The following is a 21,830-nucleotide window of genomic DNA, read 5'->3' as shown; positions in this document are numbered from 1 at the left end:
ACCTTTCCCAAGTCCAGAATTCTCAAATCCTTTAGAAATTAACTTTTGCTAGAGAAACCCCCAAAGGCTTGCAGGGAGTCTGTGTACTTGCCGCTTCGTGCGACAGCTCAGCTCGCAGGAAGCAGCAGTCAGTAGGAATGTGCACAAATCAGACAAGACTCAGACAACTGAGGTGGGTTGTTTTTCCCCAGAGAAATTTTATTTCGGAAAGTTGACAAAAATCCCCCAACCAGCCATTACAGGTAAATCCATATCAGCCCCCCACACCTGCTCCCCAGTAATCATACCAGTACAGTGAGGATCAAAATGCAACACCAGAATGACGATAGTGTAACAGTCACCTGGGGAACTTATGGCCTCGCCACCATTTTTAAGATAAAGATATCTTTGTACTCAGATAAGGACGGGGAAAGGACATCAAAACAGACAAGACTGGAAAAGGCCCTTTCCTGTACTGTCTTTTCAAGTTATATATAAAAACAAAAGCGAAACCTTAACACATCTCCAGGCTTCAAACTGTAGGACCTAAAACTACCTTCAAATGACTTCTGTATTTCAGTCCTGTGGCATTACTGCTGTTCTGCACTCCAACAGCCTTCAAAAACGTACAAGGATAAAGTGGATGCAAGGGCAGAGAAGTGGACTTGGGTTCTTAATATGGCTTTGTCAAAAAAGAAACTAATTAAAAGCAATCTAAGCACTAGCCAGTGGAACTAACAACTCCAGGAACTTGGCAATGGCAAAGAGGAAGCAAAGTACTAATGTATTTAGATGACAGGAGGTAATCTTTCCATCCTCTTTCCCATTGCCTCACCCTGAACAACTGTTTCCTCCCCAGCAATAGATCAGACTCAGGTCAGAAACTATAAAGCCACACTTTTTTCAATATGAGAGGCCAGTCCCAGGGCCATGACAAGCCCTTCCCTAGCCATAAGTGTCTAGGCACATGACACCAGAATGCTGTGCTGCTGAACCATCTGCTCTGCAGGAATGCAGAGAAGGTGAAAGAATTTTAATCACCACCTAAAAAACTGCAGCAGGTAAGTCCAGGAAGTTAACCTGCCTGTTTTTTTCCCAGCCTGGCTTATTTAACATCATGCCACCTAGATGGCTGAGAAACGAAGAGGACCTGTTTGCTCTCTTTGTAGTACCACACAGAATAACAGTTCTGTTGAGGGCACAGTTCTACCTTCCCCTGGATGTAGAATTAGCCTGTTCCTACCCTGTCCTGCTTTTTTGAGTTCACCTGCATTCTTCCAACTCCTCCGTGAACCTGCGAAGTACCCCTTGCACCCTCGGACCTCAGCGCAGGGTACGGGACCCCATCCTTCACATAAGCAGCTGCCCACCTTGCTCTGAGGTCTCAGAAAATGAGATTTGGCCAGCTGCCTGCTGGTTAAACACTATGCTGTTAGATGAGAAAAGTCTCCTGCTCAATGTAAACCCAAGTTTCCTAGCATAACCTGCTCCTATTTGCTCTGTGACTGTATCTGACTGAGGCCTCCTGTCTACACAAAAGGCCGTCCCCTGACCAAGGCTTTCAGGAAAACTGCTGCATCATTTCAAAACAAGAGAGGCAAATCCAAGACAAACACGTGGAGCAAGGGCAGGATCAAGGCTGGACAGCTTATCTGAGCAAAGCAGGCTTCTCCTTTCCAAGCTCAAACACGTCCCCAAGCCCTCCTTCCAAGGCTCCCCTTCCTCCAGGCTGAACCACTCTATGCTCAAGTGCCCTGACCTGCCAGCACAAAGACACCAGCTCCCACAGGGAGAAACACAGAGGTCCACCACAGGGACCAAACCTTGGACCTCCCTCTATCCTCAGGCCCTGCTGGAATGATGAATCCTATTGCTTTGCACTCACCTCCGTTTGCACGAGGCTTAGATCCCAGCTGGTCGGGACAGGGAATCCCCCGCTCTGCCCCGGTGTGACCTGCACGGCACCTCCAGAGCTCAGCAGGGTCAAGTGGCTCAGAGTAACACTACAGTCACAGACAGATGGGAGACATCATCAAGCCAAGATTATAAAGGGAGAACAGACAGCGCAAAAGCTTGCTGCAGCTGTCATGGAAACATCTTTTTTTATTTAATCGCTGCCCCAGGAATCCCCAAACCCATCACAACCTCCCCCACCCTCAACATCCAGTAGGATTTCACAAGTCCCCCGTTGCCTCCACTGTTTAGGTTCCCCTTCCCCTTTAGGGTCCAAGTTCCTGCAGAAAAGCTCCAGTCAGTGGGTATCATCTGAGATGGCTCCACGGGGCCACGGCCGGGTCCCAGCGGTGTCCAGCTGGGTCTGAGAGGAGGGGGAGGAGGACTTGCTCCTTTACTCAATCAGTTTCTTGGCCTTGAAGAAGCGACGCAGGTAGAAAACCTGCCAGGTGGCCAGTCCGATGAGACAGCACATGGAGAAAATGCTGAAGTATAGAACCCGGGTGTTTGTCGACTCTGAAACAAACAAACCATTGCACAGGAGTCTGACATCACAGGATGCACCTCAAGAGGGTAAAGTTCCCAGGATTTTCCCTCCTCACCCCTGTGAAACTTCAAAGGCAAGATACACAGCATGAAGGCAAGAGCACCCAAGCACAAGCAGTACTTGAGAATAAAAACAGCGGGAACGACAAGAAGAGGATAATGACAGGGAACAAGGCAAAACTGGTTAATGGGCAACATTAAATGGTACAGAGTAACTAACATGAGGAATGGAGACAGAAATAAATGATCTCTAGAGATGGGACACACAAGACTTGGCAACTGCTTCAGAAGGAGAGAAATATTAGCAGGTTTCCCCTACTAGGAACAGAAGAGGCAGAGATCACGATAATTGCTTGATCTCCAAATGCTGTCCTAAGAACACATTCAGCAGAAGTAAGGGGTCTTACTCCGACCCTCTGAAGAAGCACACAGTCTCTTACCATTCGTGTCCCTCATCTCCTCTTCTCGTTTCTTCATATAGGCAAAGTCATTAACGATGGACTCCGAAAGATCTTCCAGACGCCTCAATTCTACTTCCAGAGGTTTCAACTTCTCCACTTTTGCAATCTAGAAAACAGAAGAGTCAGGCAATCACTGAGCTAAAAACAAAAGCTCCCATGTGGGTTTTTACTGTCAGTTTGAACCACTCCTTCTCACATAGTACAGATCTGGGACATCCTTCCCCCAGGGAAACACCTCTGTAAGCCAGAAACTACCATTGCATAAAACATTACCACTTCTCCCACCTGTTCTTTGAAACACACTTTCCTATTACCCTCCTACACAACGGAGGAGCACAGTACACATACAAGCACGTTTCTTCCTTATTCAGCCTAATGTTAGCTAATTCACAGTTGGCTTCTGAGGAGTGGGTAGAAGAGTTTGCCACATGACTAAACCTCCAGTGAACAGACTGAGATACAGGTGACTAACACACATACGATACTGTTCTACAAGCACACAGGATATTAGCACTGACTTGCTTTCCTGTCACCACACACCCCAGAAAGCCTGGGCAGCCTGGATTCCCAGTAGCAGTGGTTTGATTACACCCACAAGAGTGCAGGGCTTCTATCGCTTAGACTGATAACCTTCTCTTGGTACAGCCACCAAGTGCCCATCGGCCTCAGGCCACCAGGTGACGCTGCTGGAACACTGACGGGACGGGCTGCCTTTGCGCCAGCTTGAAAGAAAAACACACTGCCCTCATAAAAGCTGGTTTTGTAGGACATCATTTTTGTGCAGAACATGCAACCTACAGTACTACAAGTCACAGACTTGAATCCAAAAAGAAAAATCTACAGGAAATTCAATCAGAAGGCACAGTTCACAACGGCAACTATTTAAAGCTAAATGTGTAAACACATGTCCCTGGCCAAGTCCTGGCTGTAACCTGACTACACACGATGTAAAATATGTGACAGAAGGACATGACTCAAAAGAAGGTAACTGCAATTCCTGCCACTGCTACAGAGGAGGGTTTGGGTAACTCTGGTCCTTGTGTGGAATTTGTCACCAACAAGTGGCAGGCCCCTGCCATGAAGGCCAGATGCCACGTCCCCAAGTAATGCAGCAGAAGAGAGATATGCTACAGAAAACTGCAATAAGACACACGGAGCACCTGCAGCTCGCTGCCAGCCTTACCGCCACACACCATTTCTCAGACATAAGCCACAGGACGGCATCCCTCAGTGGTTCAGGTGCCAACAGGGAGGCAACGGAGCACCCAGGGTGCCGGCATCCCCAAAATGCCACCTCCAGAGGCAGCTGCCTGGGTGTCAGAGCCCACCTGAGGAGATGCTGGTCACCAGGCCAGTGCTAGCTCAGCCATTTCACTGAAGGGTCTCCCCATGACACAAGTATCCTGGCAAGCAGCAGGCCACAAAGCAATCACCTGAGGATTTTTATACTGAGGTGAGCTGTGTATCACAGCCCTGCCAGCACAGCAGTGTCAATGCAGAGTGTGTCTGTAAGGAGGCGTAGGGAACAGGAGGTTAAACCCCTCCTGCTTTCTAGCCAATTGGTTGTACTGTCAAAACCTTGTGGCCTGGACACGTATCTGCCAGCAGAGCTTTACTGAGAAACTGGCACCAGTGTAAGCACACCTATGGCCCAGACTCTGCTGACACAGCTCGAGCAGCAGGTCTGCAACACACACAAGGTCTCAGACAGCTCCACTGACAAGCTAACCCCACACTGACCAGCTTCATTATCTTCCTGGAGGGCACTTTTCCTCATTCACAGAGTGCTACAGAATTTCTACTGGGAAAAAAAAAAAAGAAAACAAGGCTTATCTGCTCCATCCTGCATCCCTTCATCTGCTCTTAACAGGTAAGGCTAGAAACATCTGATAGCTACTGTCAGTCCTGCATGTACTTCAAGACACACATTCTGGAACCTCCCTCATCCAATATGCACAGCTGCTCCAAGGGATTTCGTAAAAAGTCCACCAAGCATCTGTGATGGTGGAACACCATCATCCTAGAAGGAACATCTGGACTACCATAACAACCAAGACAAGAACTCTACTGAACTTCTCAGGGGCCATTCAAAGATTTGTCAAAGCCTAACTCACTTCCTAGCATAGAAAAAGACATGCTATAGCCAAAAGCTGACAAGGAGTAGCTGATCTGGAAAGGAACCTAGATTGCCAAGCCTTTTTGGTGCCCTCTGAAAAGTCTTTTCACCACCTTCATTTCTACTTATTGAATGGAGAAAGTTATTCCTCCCCACCCCAGAGACCTGAGGTATGACACTGTCATGCAGTTAGGTTTTCAAACCCAGCTCACTCTCCCAGTTGCTTTGCTCCAAGAATGTCTAGCTCATGAAAGCTTAAGAAGCCAGACTTAGACATCATCCTTCCTCTGACTGCACATACCCATGCACAAGCAGGACAGTGTCAGTGACCCTTGTTCAACTCCATAAATTGAGTCTCCCTGCAGCAATTCAACAAGAACAACTCGGGGGGAAGACAGGCCACTGGTACCTTACAGCAGATGAACATCACAAGCAAAAGGCTCAAAAAGGCAGCAATTACATGAGAGAAACCTGAGCAACAGTCCTTCCTTCTTAGGCCTTACAGCAACCAGACAAGTCAAAACTCACAAACACTACTGCAACTTGGGGAGGGAGAGGCTTAAAAAATAACTCATACTGCAAAGCAGTGTGGCTAAACATCTGTAGCAGCTGTATAAACACTAAACCCATTTGAGTGCTTTGCAGACATGCTGCTCAACAAGGCTCAACACAGTCTGCCACTCTTGAGAGGTCCTCACAAGTCAAGGATGGTTGCCAGTGCTGCCAAGATCTGCAATTTGGTATCAGGTGGGACTGCATGTCTAAATCCTTCTTTTCCCATGTTTGTCCATGGACCTTTGTCATCAATCTAACTACACTGATGAGCATTATGGATACTTACTTTTATTCCAAGACAGTCCTATCAGTACAACTAGTGAGTGTGTAGATACACAGGCATAAGAGAACCTTTCTGTACAGGGACAATGCTTCTAGGTGGCACTACAGTAATGTAACTGAAGAGTGTGCTGCGAAGTTGTATTTAAAGAGATTCTGTAAATGTAGTCAACATAATCCTGCCCAGTTACACTCTCAGGGGTCATCCTGTAAGATTTCAACATCTTGTAATCCCTTCAGTAGCTGGTTGCTAGACAGCTGGCCCAATGATTGCTCTGCTCTTCCCTGACTCCAAGCACTTTCTTACTCTTCATGTAGGATGTGCTCTAGACTGGCTTAAGCCATGTAGGACCAGCTAGCCCACGGCTTAAAAGGATAAAAAAACTCCAGCATGCCTACCTCAGAAATGTGTTCGTTTCCTAACTGGCACCATACACAGCCTCCTCTGCTATCCACTCTCCTTCCCAAGGCATCTCCCACGCTGTTGTGCACAGTGCACACAGCAATCGTTTGCAGGAAGCTTCCTCCAACAACAACTCTCATTTTCTCAGGCACAAGGTTTGTGCTAGGGGCTGACTGACCCCAAATTCTACTAAGCCAAAAGCATGTTAGCAGCCACCAAAATTCAGCATCCAAATCAGCCAGTACTGTTCCAGCCACAAAGCAACTGCAATTCCACAGAGTTTGCTCTTGCGTCTAAGATGGAAACATTTAGGCTCTATACCTATTTGCAGTGTCACGCCTTCAAACCAAATACCTTTTTCATACCAGCTACTACTCCGCCAAACACCTTTATATCGATACACTGCCAGTTCTTAGGAACCCACAAGCACCTTTTCAGGGCTGTTGAGCCAGTACATCTTACAGTCAGGAAGGGTAAGAACAGTAATAATGTGAATTGACCTTCAGGAGGATCTTATATTAACCTAAAATGTCCTCTGCTGCTGGAGCTGGAGAAAATTCCCATCTCAGTCTCCGGTTGCCTCTAATACCTATGCCCAGAAGCTGGGTCACGCTGTCCTAGCAAAGAAATTCACACATTAGGTTCCAGCTCCCAGAGTAGAGAATTAACTTCAGTTGATGTTTGTCCTTTTTTTTTTTCTTCTCCTCTAACACACAAAGCCTCACTGGAATTGTAGGTTGCAGACAGGCTTTCATGACCGCTGGGAAAACAGCTTCCCATCATGAGCCCCAGATCTACAAATGGCATCACGTGAGTGCTGGGAAAGGGCAGCGTGCAGTGCAGGCAGCCAGGGGACATACCTCCTCGTAGTTCTTTGCTTCAACTCCATGCTTCATATCCAGAACCACGAGCTGGTCCGGCATCCTCCCTGTTCCTGGAAGCATAATGAAAGGATTCATTGTGCAAAACATTCAGCCTGCCAGGAAATCGCCAGCTCTCCCCACCACTGAGGAAGAACTCACAACATCCCTCCCCTCCCTCCACGTCTGTAGCTAACTGCGGAGGCAGCACAGTCCAGCCTAAAAATACAGAGACTTCACAATAAATCCTGGCTGAAGGAGAGCCTCCCAAAGATAATGAGAACAAGCTGTAACTAAAAGTGCTAAGTGTGTGTAGGAAGCAAATCACTGTAAAAACTGCAGAGGATTAGAAGATGAATACCAGCTGCTATGAGACAACCTGGTGAAAGACAAATCACCAGAGGGACAAATATTCAACTGAAAAGCCCACTTTCCTCCTAGCAGGAAGAGCACTGACAACTTCTCAAGGTTACTGGGGCGGTAGATGATTTTACATTTGAAGGAGCAGAAGATAAACTGGTCTAATTGAGGAATATGGCATATGGGGACTACTGACTCTCGCATGCTGCAGTGTCTGCAGAAATGAAGGCAATCCCTTTACCAACATATATTTTCAGGGAATAAACAGCTCATATGTCTAAGACTCGCACTGCCAATGCAAACCCCAAGATAGCAGGGAACTTCTGAAGCCAGGAAAATGCCACTTCAGAGAACTGCCAGCTGGAGCTGCACAAACAGCAAGTAGGGTAAGGCTGCAGTCAACAGCACAGTAGGGATCTTTTAAGGATGTACCCCCCAGGCTAGGGACACCTATGGCTAATAGTTTATTTTAACTGCTACAAACTGTCACATCTGAGAACACCCACTAGAGGAAAAAGGAAATATATAGGATAGGCATGTAAAATACACTAAAGAATGCAGCATGTCAGCTGAGCTGAGTATCATATTCCGCTATACCACCCACCAAAGAAATCTATGTATGTAACACATTCCCAAATCCCAGCACTTTGGAGCACAGAGTTTTCCTCAGCTGGCTGCCAGCAAAACACAAAGTCTGAATTCACTTATACTATGAATTTCAGAGTCTTAATCCAGGGGCATGTCCAATACTCACACTTCGCCTTGGGAGGCTGCCAGGTGGACGCTTCTTCAGTCCACAAACAAATTCGATGCACAGATTACACTGGGTCACTCCAGTTGGAGCTAGGAAGATATTCCAGATCTTCAATACAACATGCCCAAATTTTCTCTCTACCCACTGAACAGCTCTTCAACACCTCAGTAAAATCACCTCCGCCTTCTACTGCTAGCAGAACATGGCATAACCTACTGACAAGATGGTCCATATCAACTACAAAACTCTTCTTAGATTTCATGAGGGATAGAAGAGCTGAAAATTCAAACCCAGCTATGCAAGAGTTCAATGGTAGATTAGGATGGGTTTTTTTTGTTTTCTTATAAAAGACTGGTTACTGTTAGAACAAACACAAATCCTGGCAATGTTCTTTAACAGATAGGCTGTATACAACCACGCAGTGCTCCTTTGTCCAATGACAAGTTTTGACCACTTATGTCATACATATATCAGCATGCCTGGAAACTGATAGGTAGGACAGCCAACCGTAGCTGCAGAAGAAAATCCAAAGCACACAGTTCAGTGAGAGTTTTTTTTAATGTTGTTTAAATTACAGCAACTTGGGTGGAGAGCTGGAGCTTCCAGGAAGAGATGAGAAAGATGAAAAGGCCAGTGAACAGAATAGAACTGGAAGGATTAATTTGTCATGCTGGGAGAGCTGCCAAGAGGCAGTAAGAAAGTAGAAAACTTAGAGCTGCTGGGTGCAAAGGGATGGAAAGCAGATATTCTGCAAGAGGTTAATGATGTCAGAGACTGGCCTGGAAAAACTCAAGCTGCTCTTCTACATGTTTACTGAGTCCACTGCACTAAGCAGCTCCCTTCATGGTCATCAGATCCTCAGCAACTCCCTGCAGCCAGGGCTCACCAGAGCAGACTGGATCAGCAGCAAAGAGAAAAATAGTTAATAAGTCCCAGAGATCTTGAACTAAACTGCTGCCTACATCCCCCAGGAGGTCATCTCACATGAGCATGTAACTGTTTCCTGGGAGATTAGGGGAGCTCCTAATTTGCAAAGTCAGTGGAAAAAAAGGATAGTTGAACTGGATGTCAAAAATTTTTCCCTTAGGAATTCCAGAAAAAATGTGCCATAACACTCTCAAGAAAGTTTGGGAAGAGAAGGATTACAGAAAGAGCAAAGAGGTAAAGATTAGCACACAGGATGAGTCCTACAGGGGAGCACGTAGTGCAGGTCAGGCTGTTCTTCTCAGAGATGAGCATATGGTGAGAGAGTAAGTGTGCCTGGAAACAGTCAGGAGTAGAGGACCCCTCCATGCTGGAAGAGGGTAAAAAAGCCTGTCATGCAAACACCCAGATCTCCAAGCAGCACCCTAAGAACTCCTCCACTCTCATAAGGTGGACCTTCTAAATAAGATCTTCTCATTTCCTCTTCCTCATTTCTGTGGTTAAGGATTGAGAAATCCCAGTTGCTGAGACCCTGCAGGTCCCAACGGCTCTGGGCTTCCTCTACCAACAGTTTTTCTCTTCCAGTACTCCACCAACATCCTCCTTGGCTGCCACACTACAAGTGCCGACCACTTGATGAGACTGTGGAAAAAAAACCCCAACCTTTAAAGACCAACATGGGGATAAAACAGTGCTTGGTCAGTTCCCCCATTTCCATTCTGACCTTATTATAGAGGGAACAAGGCACTCCCTTGAGATGTGGTTACTTCTTCCACAGCACCCTAACCAAGTCCTGCAGATGATCAAGCCTTGCAATGCCACCTCCCTTTAATACTTCCTTGATTACCAGCACAGGCATATGGAAAATCTGGAAATACTCATCATGCAGCATCTCCCTTTAGCAAGGAATCTGGGGCATCTAGATCCAAAAAGAAAATGGCAGTTTGGAGGCCCCCAAAGAGAAAGTCCCAAAAAGAGGATTCAGCTGCTTAATTGAACGGCTCTAGATTTTGGCACCTCAACACCCCACTGGTCACCAGGGAGAAGGTACACTTAGAAGTATTTTATCCTCATCAGTACCAAAAGCTTTAAAACAAACCTGCAACAATACAAGGCAGCCAGGTAACAAATATCTGCTACAATCAAAAGAGTTACAAGTGGCTCAGTCTAGCCAAGAAACCTCTGGTCACAAGCACTGAAATAAAAGTCTAGACACAAGTAAAGAAAGAAGCCTTTCCCACTTCAGTGTGCAATCACACTGAAGCTATGAAAGGTTTTGTTTGACTGTCTGGAGACCTCCCAAATAGCCAGGTGTTGGACAGTAAATAGCAGGCGTGACTCCTAGATGAGTCACCAGTGCCTGCATGTCTCGATGCATTAAGGAGCTTTTGGAAGCCCTACCTTTGGAGTGAAATAAAAGCAAAACCCTGAGCATTTGGGGTCACTGTCTTATCTGTAAAATACTATGGAAGAGGTGTTACAAGCCAGATCTCTCCCAGTCCCAGCAAAGAAGATAAGCTTCTCTTTCTGGAAAGATCCCTTCAATATCTTATACGTGGAGCAGAACAGCCAACCTGAGGCGGCCTTTCAAGAGATACAAGGAATGTTGCTAGTCACTGCTCTGTGAAATGCTCTGGGAGCTTTTAGGATAAAACCTAAGAAGAACTGGGTCTAGGGAGCAGAACTCTGACAGTGACCACGAAAAAATGTGAGCACCTACGAACTTGCATGTGCTCACGCCACCACAAATGAGACCGGAGCCCACGTGTTGGCTGTTTTCAGCACGTTTGTCCTGAAGTTGAGCCCAGCCGCTCAAAGCAGCACATGCGTCACACTCACAGGAAACAGCCTCAGCGCCTGTTAGGCAACCATCCTTGCCGCACAAATGCAAGGCTGACGTCCTGCTCATATCCGCTTTTATTGACCACTTAGAGAGCAGTTGTGGGTGCAAGCTAAGGCCACGTTCCCTATACACACACCCTACAACCCCAGAAAATGGTGGCTAGCTAGCCTAATGCAGGATTGCTGCCAAGTACACACTGTAGACAGATCACGTTCTACCAAAGGGGGAGAGATGGCCAGCTGGGGAGAAAGACAGAGTCCTGGAGATGATGGCATCCTGCTCTGTCCTGGCTCGACTACAAGATGGGGAAAAGCATGAGAAATGCAAAAGTGGTTTGGTTTGCTCCCTGGTACTGCCACTCAGTGCGACTGTGGTGACCTCTGCGGCAGGAACACGGCATTTCACTTTCAGTGGAAACCCAAGCACAACAGCCATAGAGGACTACCTAACTTCAAATGCAACACTGATGGCAAATACTCTGCACTGAAACTGCCCAGTGTACTGCAGACCACACTCACGATCACTTTACTCATACCCCTAATCCACACAACTACACGAACATGAAGCAGCCAACAGACCCGTCACTTCACTTACCCACAGGGAGCTTGCTCTCAAAGCAGGCCTCAAACATATCATAGTCTTCAGTGGTGAAGGCAAACTTGCCCTTAGTGGCATCCTCCTTGGCATACAGGATGTGCCCAGCCGAGTCAGTTATCTGTAAGAGAGACAGAGAGGGTGAGGAACACGGCGCTTCACTGCCATGGGCTCACTGTGCTATGCGGGAAGAGTTCTTTTGGCATCCCCTTTGGATCTAATGCTTTCTTCTTTCAACGCTCTCCCTCCTTCCACGCAACTATATCAATTCTTCCCCTCCTCATCCCCACTCCAGGAGCGGACAGAGTGCCTCTAAGGTAATTATGGACTCCTAGATTAAACAAACCCAAACAAAATAAAACCACACCACAAAACAAAACAAAAAAACCCCAACTGACCAACAAAGCCAAAAACCACACCAATTCCTCCTCCCCCTATAACCTCTGAATACAGACTACATTTAGGAACTCTAGCTGAACCCAACCATTATGCCTTGCTGTCTTTTTGCAAGCAAAAAGTCTTAAAGTTTTTTTTTGCAAGCAAAACTCATAAATTCCCATAGCAAGAGAGATACAGAGCAGCTCTACAAGACAAAAAAAGACTCATTGCCCAGTAGATGAAACACATCTATTCCTCTAGAAGTGAGCTATCAGCGTGACCCTGAGTTATACTAGGTTTGGGTGCCAAGATCCATAAAAGTGGCCACTTCAGAGGACAATTCAGACTACACAGACAGAACAATGACTGCTTTGTGCTAAGTCTATGAAATTACTAAGAACAGGCAAAAACTGAAGAAGTTCTAAAAAAATGCTTCAACAAAGAGTAAAAAAAAAAGAAATCACAATTCATGACACAGACTTGAGAATCATTGTGCTCAATTAAAGAGTCCTTCCAGCTGAAATACTCTGATCATGGAGAGGGGTGAAAAAACCCAAAGTCTTTACAATATTGCGTGAAAATCGACAGTGTGTGTCCCACTGGAATGCTTCCCAGTTTCCCTCAACTCTGTCCTTCCACAGGTATGTCTGAAAAAGCATGGGTGCTAAAGTTACTAGGGGTCTTTGAAAGTCTTAGAGGTGACAAGACTAAAATGCTTGCAAGTAATTGTACTTCTCTCTTAAAAAGTAATTTGTAGTATGGAAAAGGGAAGTCAGACATTATCCTTTACTCCATCTTAAAATAGAAAACCAGCCTTGTTTCCCTGTACAAAGGCCCTACAGAAGGGCTATGTACCCAAAATTATTCTAAGGAAACATTCTTATTTCTTCCTATTAGAACACCTGACTAACTCCCTGCCACGAGGTACCACTGATGCCAGCAGTCTGCTTGGACTTAGAACAGGTACAGACCTTCACATGGATAATGAGAGCTGCTGCATTATGCAGGAAAAATAATAAAGCATATAGATCTTTATGCCTCAGGGTATAAACCATAGTAAGCAAGCCTTTAGGAACAGGCTTCCCCTGCATACAGATTATCTTGTAATTGTCTGTTACGGGATTTGTTGTAGCTTCCCCTGCGCCATATGGTATTTGTCTGCATGCAAGAACAACAAGGAGCACTGTTCTCCCGCGCTGCAGTTCCTTCTCAGAGCTCTACCTGTATTCAAGCGGCGAGCAGATGAAAGCTACCTGCACAGTCACACGCGGGCAGCTCTGTTGCCACCCCCCTGCCACAAGCCACCTCCTGTCTGGAAGCCACCAGACTGCTGGAGGCACTTGGCTCAAGTGAGCAGACCCCACTCAGGTACAGGACTGTCCACATCCCACCATGCAGACACAGCATAAAACGAGTTTGGGCCACCATACGGTGCACGCTATTTAATGGAGAAGTCCTGATTAACCGAGGTGCTTCATCAGTGTGATACCATACAATCTGCATACTGGGTTCTCCATCCCCAGAAGTGGTGACAAGAACACAGCGAAGAAGGTGCTCAAATGTCCCTATTATTTTGAGCACTATTCCCTCACAGCTTTGTAGAAACCAGAGCTAATCTTTAGGTAGAGGATATTATGAAGCTTGATCCATTTTTGATCTCTGCAGCTCTAGCAACAGCCTGCTCATGAACAGGATTCTGGACAATAAAAGCTCTGCTATCTGCTTTCATCAGAACTGAATAGTGTTATCCAAATCAGCCGAATCCACTGCCAATTCAGCCAGCATGCGGGGGCGGGAGAAGCTGCTAATAGCCCAGCCAGAACACTTGTGGGGGAGTTGACCTGAAAAGGATTTTTCATGCTATTCTAACGTTATTTACGGTAACGCAATCCCCTACAGACAGGGCATTGTTCACCCTTGACAAACAGCCCGATGGTTCCCCAAACCACCAGCCTGCACAACGGGGCAGAGGCACGTGGCCGGGCCCAAGTGAGACCTCAGCCGCCCCTGGGCAGGCAGCTGGCAGAGCCCCCGGGTTCTCCCGAAACAGAGGGGGCCACTGTTAGCGTCCGGCTATCACACACACGCAGCTTAGCTCACCAGCAGAAACTGCTCTGAGCCTGGCCAGGACTGACTATCAACCTCCTACGTTCAGTGGCCCAATCCAGGGGACCCAAGCAGGCCACCCAGTGCAGAAGGAGAGCGACCACCCGCACACATGATGCCCTGAACTAACTTTTCTCACACAGACTCAAAGTCTGCACCTGGCAGAGGGGTTACAGCACTTAAAATAGGCCCAGCATGTCAGGAGGCCAAGCATAACTGAACAATAAGAAGGAAAGCAAGAATTGCATAAATTTTTATTTCTCCTTTGTAGTTTTTCAAATCAGTACAGGACGGTTGTTTTTATATATATTTTATTTATTTATTATGCAGTTGGAATAAAATAGAACTTGTATGAGCAGTCTTACCTGGATACCAGCTTCAGTAGCAAAGCCAGACTAAGACCCAAGTGTGGGATTCATTGCTTCACCACCTCCCTAGACAAGTCTTCTATCACAAAAGTGAATTTTGGAAGAGACCATGGAGTCAGTTGACCTAAGAAGGGGCAGCTAGAGAACCGGGAGGCCTGATCACCAAGTAGTAAGAGACAAACGGGAACATGGCACTCGACTGGAAATACATGCACCTTCCCAGGCAAATACCACAGAAACATTTTAAAGCACTAAAGCTGGTTGGGTCTGCCCATACGCAGACAAGTTTCCTCTCACAAACAACGTTGCAGCAGCAGAACAAATTCTTTTAAAAGCGCAAGACTCCAGAAACAGCCTTCTCTAGCGATAACCAAGCATGACTGCTGATAACCCAAAGCCTCTGGGCATCTGTAGACAGATGCTGGAAACCTGATTTCGGGAGGTCTCAAATGCTCATTCAATAACACTGATTTCAGAGACTCCTGAGCACACAATCTCATCTCTGTTTGTGTGCTTATGTTTGAAGCCTTTGGGAGCTTAGACAGAAATTTAAAAAACAGATAAAAACACGTTATGACATAATTGTGTAGCAGTAGACCTGACTCAGCTAGTTGGGAAATTGTAGAAAGCCAGAGAAGGCAGATTGCAGACAGAATTAAAGTGAAGCTACTGAAGTTTTAATAGCCACTTGTCCCATTGGTGTATCAGTCACATATGTTCTGCTGACCCTCCCCTATCCCCCTTCAACATCCTTTAGGATCATTTTCTTTGCTGCAGCAAACACCTGCCTCCTTAAAGTCCACGCAAGCCACCACACAGCACGACGGGGAAAGCCATCTTATGAACCCAAACCTCGTTTGCAAGCCCCCCTCGCCCGTTCCCGGCGGCCGCGGTGCGCAGGCCGGGCGCGCTCGCAAAGCCACGTCAGCCTCGCTCCTTCCGGCTCACACGGTGCCAGCCGCTCACACGGCCGCACCGCGGCGGCCCGGCCCACGCAACCACGCGTGCGGATTACCCGTGGCGCGGCGGGAGGGGCCCCTGCGAAGAGATCTGGGGGGGGAAAAAGCCTGTATTTGGGTCAAGCCTAACGCCTGCCCTACTCCCGCGCCACCCGATGTCCGGATGGCGGAACCCCTGGGCGAGCGGAGGCCGCTAACGCGAGGCGAGTCCTGCCCCGTGGCTCCCGCCGGCAGGAGGCCAGGCCCGCGCTGAACCCACGCGTGGACCGGCGTTATGCGTGGAAAACGTCACACAGACCCACTCCCCGCCCACGCGCGGCCGGGGAGGCGGGGCCACGCCGTCCGCCCCGGCTCACCCTCGTTTCCCTTTCCCCCTCCCGCTCCCGCCTGCCGGGGCGCCGCCGCCACGGCCGCACCTTGAGGTTGGCGGAGGGTCCGGTGGAGGAGCCCGGCGGGGCGCCGATCTCGTACTCGCCCGTGACCAGCGTGTCGCGGTGGATCTCCTCCCGCAGGCACTTCCGCGCCTTGCCCGGCAGCTGGAAGGAGATGGGCCGCACCGGGCCCACCAGCAGCAGCAGCAGCAGGGCCAAGAGCGGGGCCTGCCGCAGGCGGGGGCGGCCGGGCAGCGGCAGCGGCATGGCGGCGGCTCCGGGTGCGGCGGGCCGTGCCTCCGCCACACGTGACCAGCAACGCCGCGCGTCACGGGGGCGGGGCCGGGGCGGGGCCGCGCGGGTGGGAGGATCGTCGCTGGGGTCCCACGCAGGCGGGGGTTAGCGGGTGTCTGGCCACGTGCTCCGGGGGTGCGGGTCCGCCGCGCCTAGGTACTGAAGTTTGTCGCTTCAGATGGGAGATTTAATTCTTAAATAAATGTTTAATTATATTAATTCATTATTAATGACTGATAATGAGCCATAATAATTTCATCCATTAAATAAATGAATTAAAAAAAACCAAACAAACCGTGCTCCAATGCAGAGGAGCACACTGAGGGTGGACGAGCAGTCTGAATTTCATGGAGCCTTCTGCACAGCTGGGCACCCCCCAGCTCCTTGTCTGAGAGATGCACTTGCTGTTTTGGTGGGGTTTGGTTTTTTTGTTTGTTTGGGGTTTTTTTTGGTGTGTTGTTTTTTTGTTTGTTAGTTTTTAATTTCTGAGTAGTTTTCCTCTGGTCCTGTTCAGTCAAGAAAATATAGTTTTATCAGATGTGTTACTTTTTTGGGTCAGCATCCTCCAAATACAATAGCAGCAAAGGTATGCAAGTGCTTTTAACAGCAAATAAAATTATCATGACTTTTAAAGATACTTGAAGGATTATTTTTTTCTCTCCCTTTCCGACACGTCCTCAGATCTGCTTTTTCCTTTGTTTTTTTTTTGCGCTTGCTCTATTTTACTCTCAGGACCATAGCAGTAAATAACCCACCAAGCAGCTCTGGAGCGCTGCTCCCCTGGCCCCACACCAGCAGCCCCCTCCTCTCCCAGCCTCCCTCCCCGGCCCTGCTGCAGGGATCCCAGCGAGCGGCACCACGGGGGGGACCTGCACGAGTGGAACAAGCACCTTGCCCTGCTGGGGACAGAGGGACGCAGATCTCCCGGGTGTGTGATTATGACCGCCACAGCTGCAGCCAGCTCCTGGGCTGGGCTGCAAATATTTGGGTATGTTGAGGTGCAAGGAAAGGCAGGAAGAAAGGAATGGATAATGTATTGGTTTGGGCTGGGGTAGAGATAATTTTCTTCATGGTAGCTAGTGTGGGGCCACATTTTGGATTTGTGCTGGACACAGTGTTGATAACACAGGGATGTTCTAGCTATTGCAGGGTGGTGCTTACAGACTCAAGGCCTCTGCTGCTCTTCACACCACCCCACAGCGAGGAGGCTGGGGCTGCATAAAGGAGCTGGGACACAGCCAGGACAGCTGACCTAAATTGGCCAAAGGGATATTCCATACCATATGGTGTCATGTTTAGTCTATAAAGCTGGAGGAAGAAAAAGGAAGGGGGAGATGTTCAGAGTTAAGGCGTTTGTCTTCCCAGGTAACTGTTATGGTGATGGATCCCAGCTGTCCTGGAGCTGGCTGAACCCCTGCCTGCCCGTGGGAAAGAGTGAATTAATTCCTTGTTTTGCTTTGCTTGCATGTGCAGCTTTTACCTATTAAACTGTCTTTATATCAGTCCACAAGTTTTCCCACTTTTACTCATCTGTTTCTCTCCCCCATCCCACCAGGGGGGAGCGAGTGAGTGGCTGCATGGTGCTTAGTTGCCAGCTGGGGTTAAACCATGACAGATAGTAACATCGCTAGAAAGTAAAAAAGTGCTTTCATTTCTATTAGCTTAAGTAAAACAAAACCAAACAACACTACACCATTGTCTCACTTATATTTCTTAAATATCACCAGTTCTCTCTGCAGGGTTTTGCTCAAGGCAAAACACGTCTTTAATGACAAGCAGTAACTGGGAGTCAGTACAAACTTCAATCTTAAGAGGCTTAAAGCAGCAAACCTAATGCTCGGATGTTCATGTGTGGATCAAGACACCGTAGCCAGAGCATTGGAAACAACAGCTCTGTGCTTTCTCATTCTTGTGCTCCTATTTACCAAGACAATACGAATCCTCCATGTGCAGGAACAGAAACTAAGCCCAACTGTACAGTGATGGAGTGACCTCCTTGCTTGGAGGGAAATAAAGAGAACCCTCACACAAGAACGTCCCCAACACTAGGCCTTCGACCTTAATTTAAATGGCATTTAGGGAAACAAAATTTTCCTTAGCAGAGCATGTATCTTTTAAGTGAAGGTTGACTGTGCTCAAATGTTTAGTCCATTACTTTACTTCTAGGTCCAGTTTATTGTTTGAAATGGGATTTATGGTCACTTGCTGTGCATTTAAGTACATCTTTATTTTTCCTATTGGTTCACAAACCTTTCATTACTTGGACAATTAAATTATTCAGAAGCTTAACTTTAACAAAATAAATATTTTGCTCCTTCTGCAATATGTCAAAGTGTCTTTGCACAATGAAAACATTCTTTCCGTTGCAGTGCTTAAGGCAGAAATAGCTATTATTTCACAAGTTTTAAGAAACATGGATTACTAGAAGCTGAAGATATGAAATGTTGCAATGTTGTACCATGAAATTCCTAATGAAACACACACAGCACGACAAATCTCTCCGTGTAGAACATCCTCATGCCAACGATACATACGCAGTCTGTTAGCATGTTTAAAGCGTTCAATAATACCTTATTTTCTGCGGAAAATATCAAAGAAAGGGGTTCATTCACATTAAGGTAGCCTCATTTTCTAAAAGTCTGAAGTCAATCACTGAACATGAAATATGTAACTGAATACAGTCCCTTCCCATCATGGCCGTTTTGTCATGGTACATTTTTAGAGGAGTTACATTTATGACCAATAAATTTATCCCCCTCTTTCTGTTGTAGCCTTCTCTCATGTGGAGGCATTATGCTAGAAACTGCAGCGCTGGCAAGTTCAGATCTAATTATAAAACACATCAGAGATTCTTCAGTGCTTCAGCGTGTTGTGAAAGAAAGCAGTTCTGAGCTGCTGCCACTCTCTTCGCAATCCGCAGCTTTTCACTCTTTAAAGCACTTAAACACGCAATGGGGCGGCATTTCTTGAGCGTGCAAAGTAACTTCTAGCAGAGGAAAGCATTTTAAGATCTTTTCAGCTGCAGATTTAGAAATAACAGTCTTGCAGGGACATGCCTTAACATTTCCACATAGCGGAGGCTGGCAAAATGAAATGCTTCCTGTAATTCTGAAACACTTAACAGAGGAGAAGAGATTGATCACTTGTTACACAACTGTCAAGATGAAGCGATAACCTATTTCAGCCTCATCTGCCGTGTTACGCATTGTGGGAGCTCGGCAATTAGCTGGAAGCAGGTATTCGTTCTCGCTGCTATGAGTGTGTGGCCAGATGGTGTATTCCCAAAGTAAATATTAGCCTGTCATCTGCCAATCATGACACGTTGTCAAAATTTAAAACATCTTGGTCATCACTACTTTTTGTATTTCCAAATATCCCTAATGCAGTTTCATTGCTGCCTTGAAAATAATGAGGAGAGCAATGAGTTATTCAGCTTCCAGCCCTTTGTTAGCAAAGGAGCGCTGGAAGCCTCTGTAGTTTGAGGCAGCAATGGCCACTGAGGAAAAATGTGTCCTTTCCAGCCATTTTTCTAATTTTTTCCCAACAGACAAAGAAGGTCACAGAGTGTTGGCAGCAGTGGATTTTTGCCATACCAAAATGTATCTTTTATCTATGGTAAATGGCAGAAAACAACACTAATTTGCTGTCTCTATTAAACAATGTGTATGAATGTAAGTGAATTATATAATTAGACTTTTTTTTACTGTTTCTGTGTCAGCTGCTGTGGCATTTCTGCATTTTATTCTTTTAGACAATAAAATGTTGAAACAATTTTCTTCTTAAAAACTATTCTATGCTTACTTTTATACTCTAATCTTTTTGCATTCTGCCTTGCACCTGGCAATCCACTACAAGCTACTGAGAAACTTCTATAAAGGCTACACATGCTTTACGATGCTAATCACTGCTTTTACTAACCATGCAAAATTATTTATTCACTTCTTATGGAAAGTGCAAGGCTTCTTCATTTAAGTGGCTATATTTGAACTCATTGCTAGGATATAACCATCCCAGTCACCATCGTGATCACAATCCAGATAGGGATGTTATTCAATCAACTAAAAATAAATCAGTGGCTAAACAGCCATAAAACAGCATCGTGCTGCTCTGCCCCCCGTAATCTGTCCCAGAGACACCAGGTACTGTGTGCTGGCCATATGGCTAAAATATATAGTATTTGGATAAAAGGCATGGAACAAAATGACCTCTAGATCAGGAAGCTTATAAGGTAATTCCTTTGAGGAGACAAACTATTATTACAATATATTTATACATACCTGTTTCCATTTCACCCAGTGACTGACGTTATTTCTGCCTAAAGTAATTAAAAAACCTGCCTAAATGTGAATTGGTTTTGTTTCAAATCAAGTGTATGTTGCTTGACCTAAAACATGAGTAAAGAAACATCCTTCATCCAAGATAGCCCAGGTTCAGTCACACACAAACCCCTCTGAGGACACAAGCATTCACGACACTTCTCTCGCCTCTCCCTGGCACTTTGCCTGCTGCCAGGCAGGATTTTGGCTTTCAAGTAATAGCCTGGCAGGCTCGCAAGGCTCCCTCTGAGATTTTTGAGGAAACCTCCCACTTCACTTCCCAGCAGCTTTCACCTACTGCCCTTCTGGAGCTCAAGGGGAGCCCATTCCCCTTTCCAGTTCCCCACAGGTGGCTCCAGCCCAAGCCCCAGCAGCGTGCACCGCACGAGCTCCCCTGTCCGCAGTGACCCACTGGCCTCTCCTGCTCACCAGCAGCTGCATTGGGATGAACTTCCCCAGCAAACACCTACAACAAATCCACCTAGAAACCTCTACCATCTGCAAGAAGAAGCTGGCTTGTTACCTCCTCTCAGTCCCCAGCCCCTGTCCTGTCCTCTGCTGACCTCTGCGATTAAAATGCTAAGGGAGGGTAAGAAATTGCTGCTTACATAGCCTTTCAAGATGCCCTACAAAAGCTTGCATGCAATTTTGTCGCCTAAACCACAGCTCTAAAAACCAGAGGCTTGGGGTATTGTCATGTCTTAACAGGCAAAGCCTCCAATGTTAAGTCATACCACTATTTGTTTTTCAGTTGCGAAACGCAGTGCAGGCTCAAGACAACACAAAAGAGAGTACATTTAAAGGTTTGAGGCATTACTTCACGATTACCTTTTCTTAAAAGACTAGAACTGAGCTCCAACTGATTGAACACCCATCTCTGCAGCTGATGGGGCTTGGGGGCTGCATCCCTTTTCCAAGCAATGGAGAGAAACAGGTTATTATAGAGAGATGGTGATCTCGTCTTGAACTGGATATCTAAATGTGGTGAGGTAAATCCCACCCTAGGTTTCCTCAAACCGAATTTATGCTGAAATAAAGGTTTAATCAGCAGTTACATCGTGTATTGATGCTCTGTGCAAGTCTGACAGAGCAGTCTCCTCACTCATGAAAAAAGTGAGTGAAATGGAGAGATAAAGCCAATTTATAGTGGACAGCACCTTAAATAAGAGGTGGTTGGCCATGCCACATCCACCTCCCTGCAGATCAGGTGGAGTACTCGCTCACCTCATCCCTGTCAATTGCTAGAGACCCCCAGACCAGTTCCCAGACCCCCCAAACCAGCTCCTCCACTGATAATGGCTAGTGATAGACATGACATAGGAGAACAGCGAAGCCCACAGCAGAAAGACAGGACATGTTTACTCCAGCATCACATTTTTACTAGTTAGAGCTAGCCAGAGGACCTCAGAAG

General features: G+C 46.8%; 1 protein-coding gene across 1 annotated transcript; it reads right to left on the bottom strand.

Moving 5' to 3' along the window:
• Window positions 1-168: 168 nt before the first annotated feature.
• TMED10 (transmembrane p24 trafficking protein 10) lies at window positions 169-16,133 on the bottom strand. Its single transcript, XM_065063924.1, has 5 exons — window positions 15,855-16,133; window positions 11,628-11,748; window positions 7,153-7,226; window positions 2,919-3,045; window positions 169-2,448 (listed from the first exon to the last, which is right to left on the bottom strand). Exons 1-5 carry the CDS (start codon window positions 16,074-16,076, stop codon window positions 2,327-2,329), a joined length of 666 nt encoding a protein of 221 aa, XP_064919996.1. The 5' UTR covers window positions 16,077-16,133; the 3' UTR covers window positions 169-2,326.
• Window positions 16,134-21,830: the final 5,697 nt, after the last annotated feature.

The sequence above is a fragment of the Columba livia genome, chromosome 5, assembly GCF_036013475.1.
Source record: "Columba livia isolate bColLiv1 breed racing homer chromosome 5, bColLiv1.pat.W.v2, whole genome shotgun sequence".
Classification (NCBI taxonomy): Eukaryota; Metazoa; Chordata; class Aves; order Columbiformes; family Columbidae; genus Columba; species Columba livia.
The sequence above is the reverse complement of the archived record's forward strand: the minus strand, read 5'-3'. Positions and strand labels throughout refer to the sequence as shown.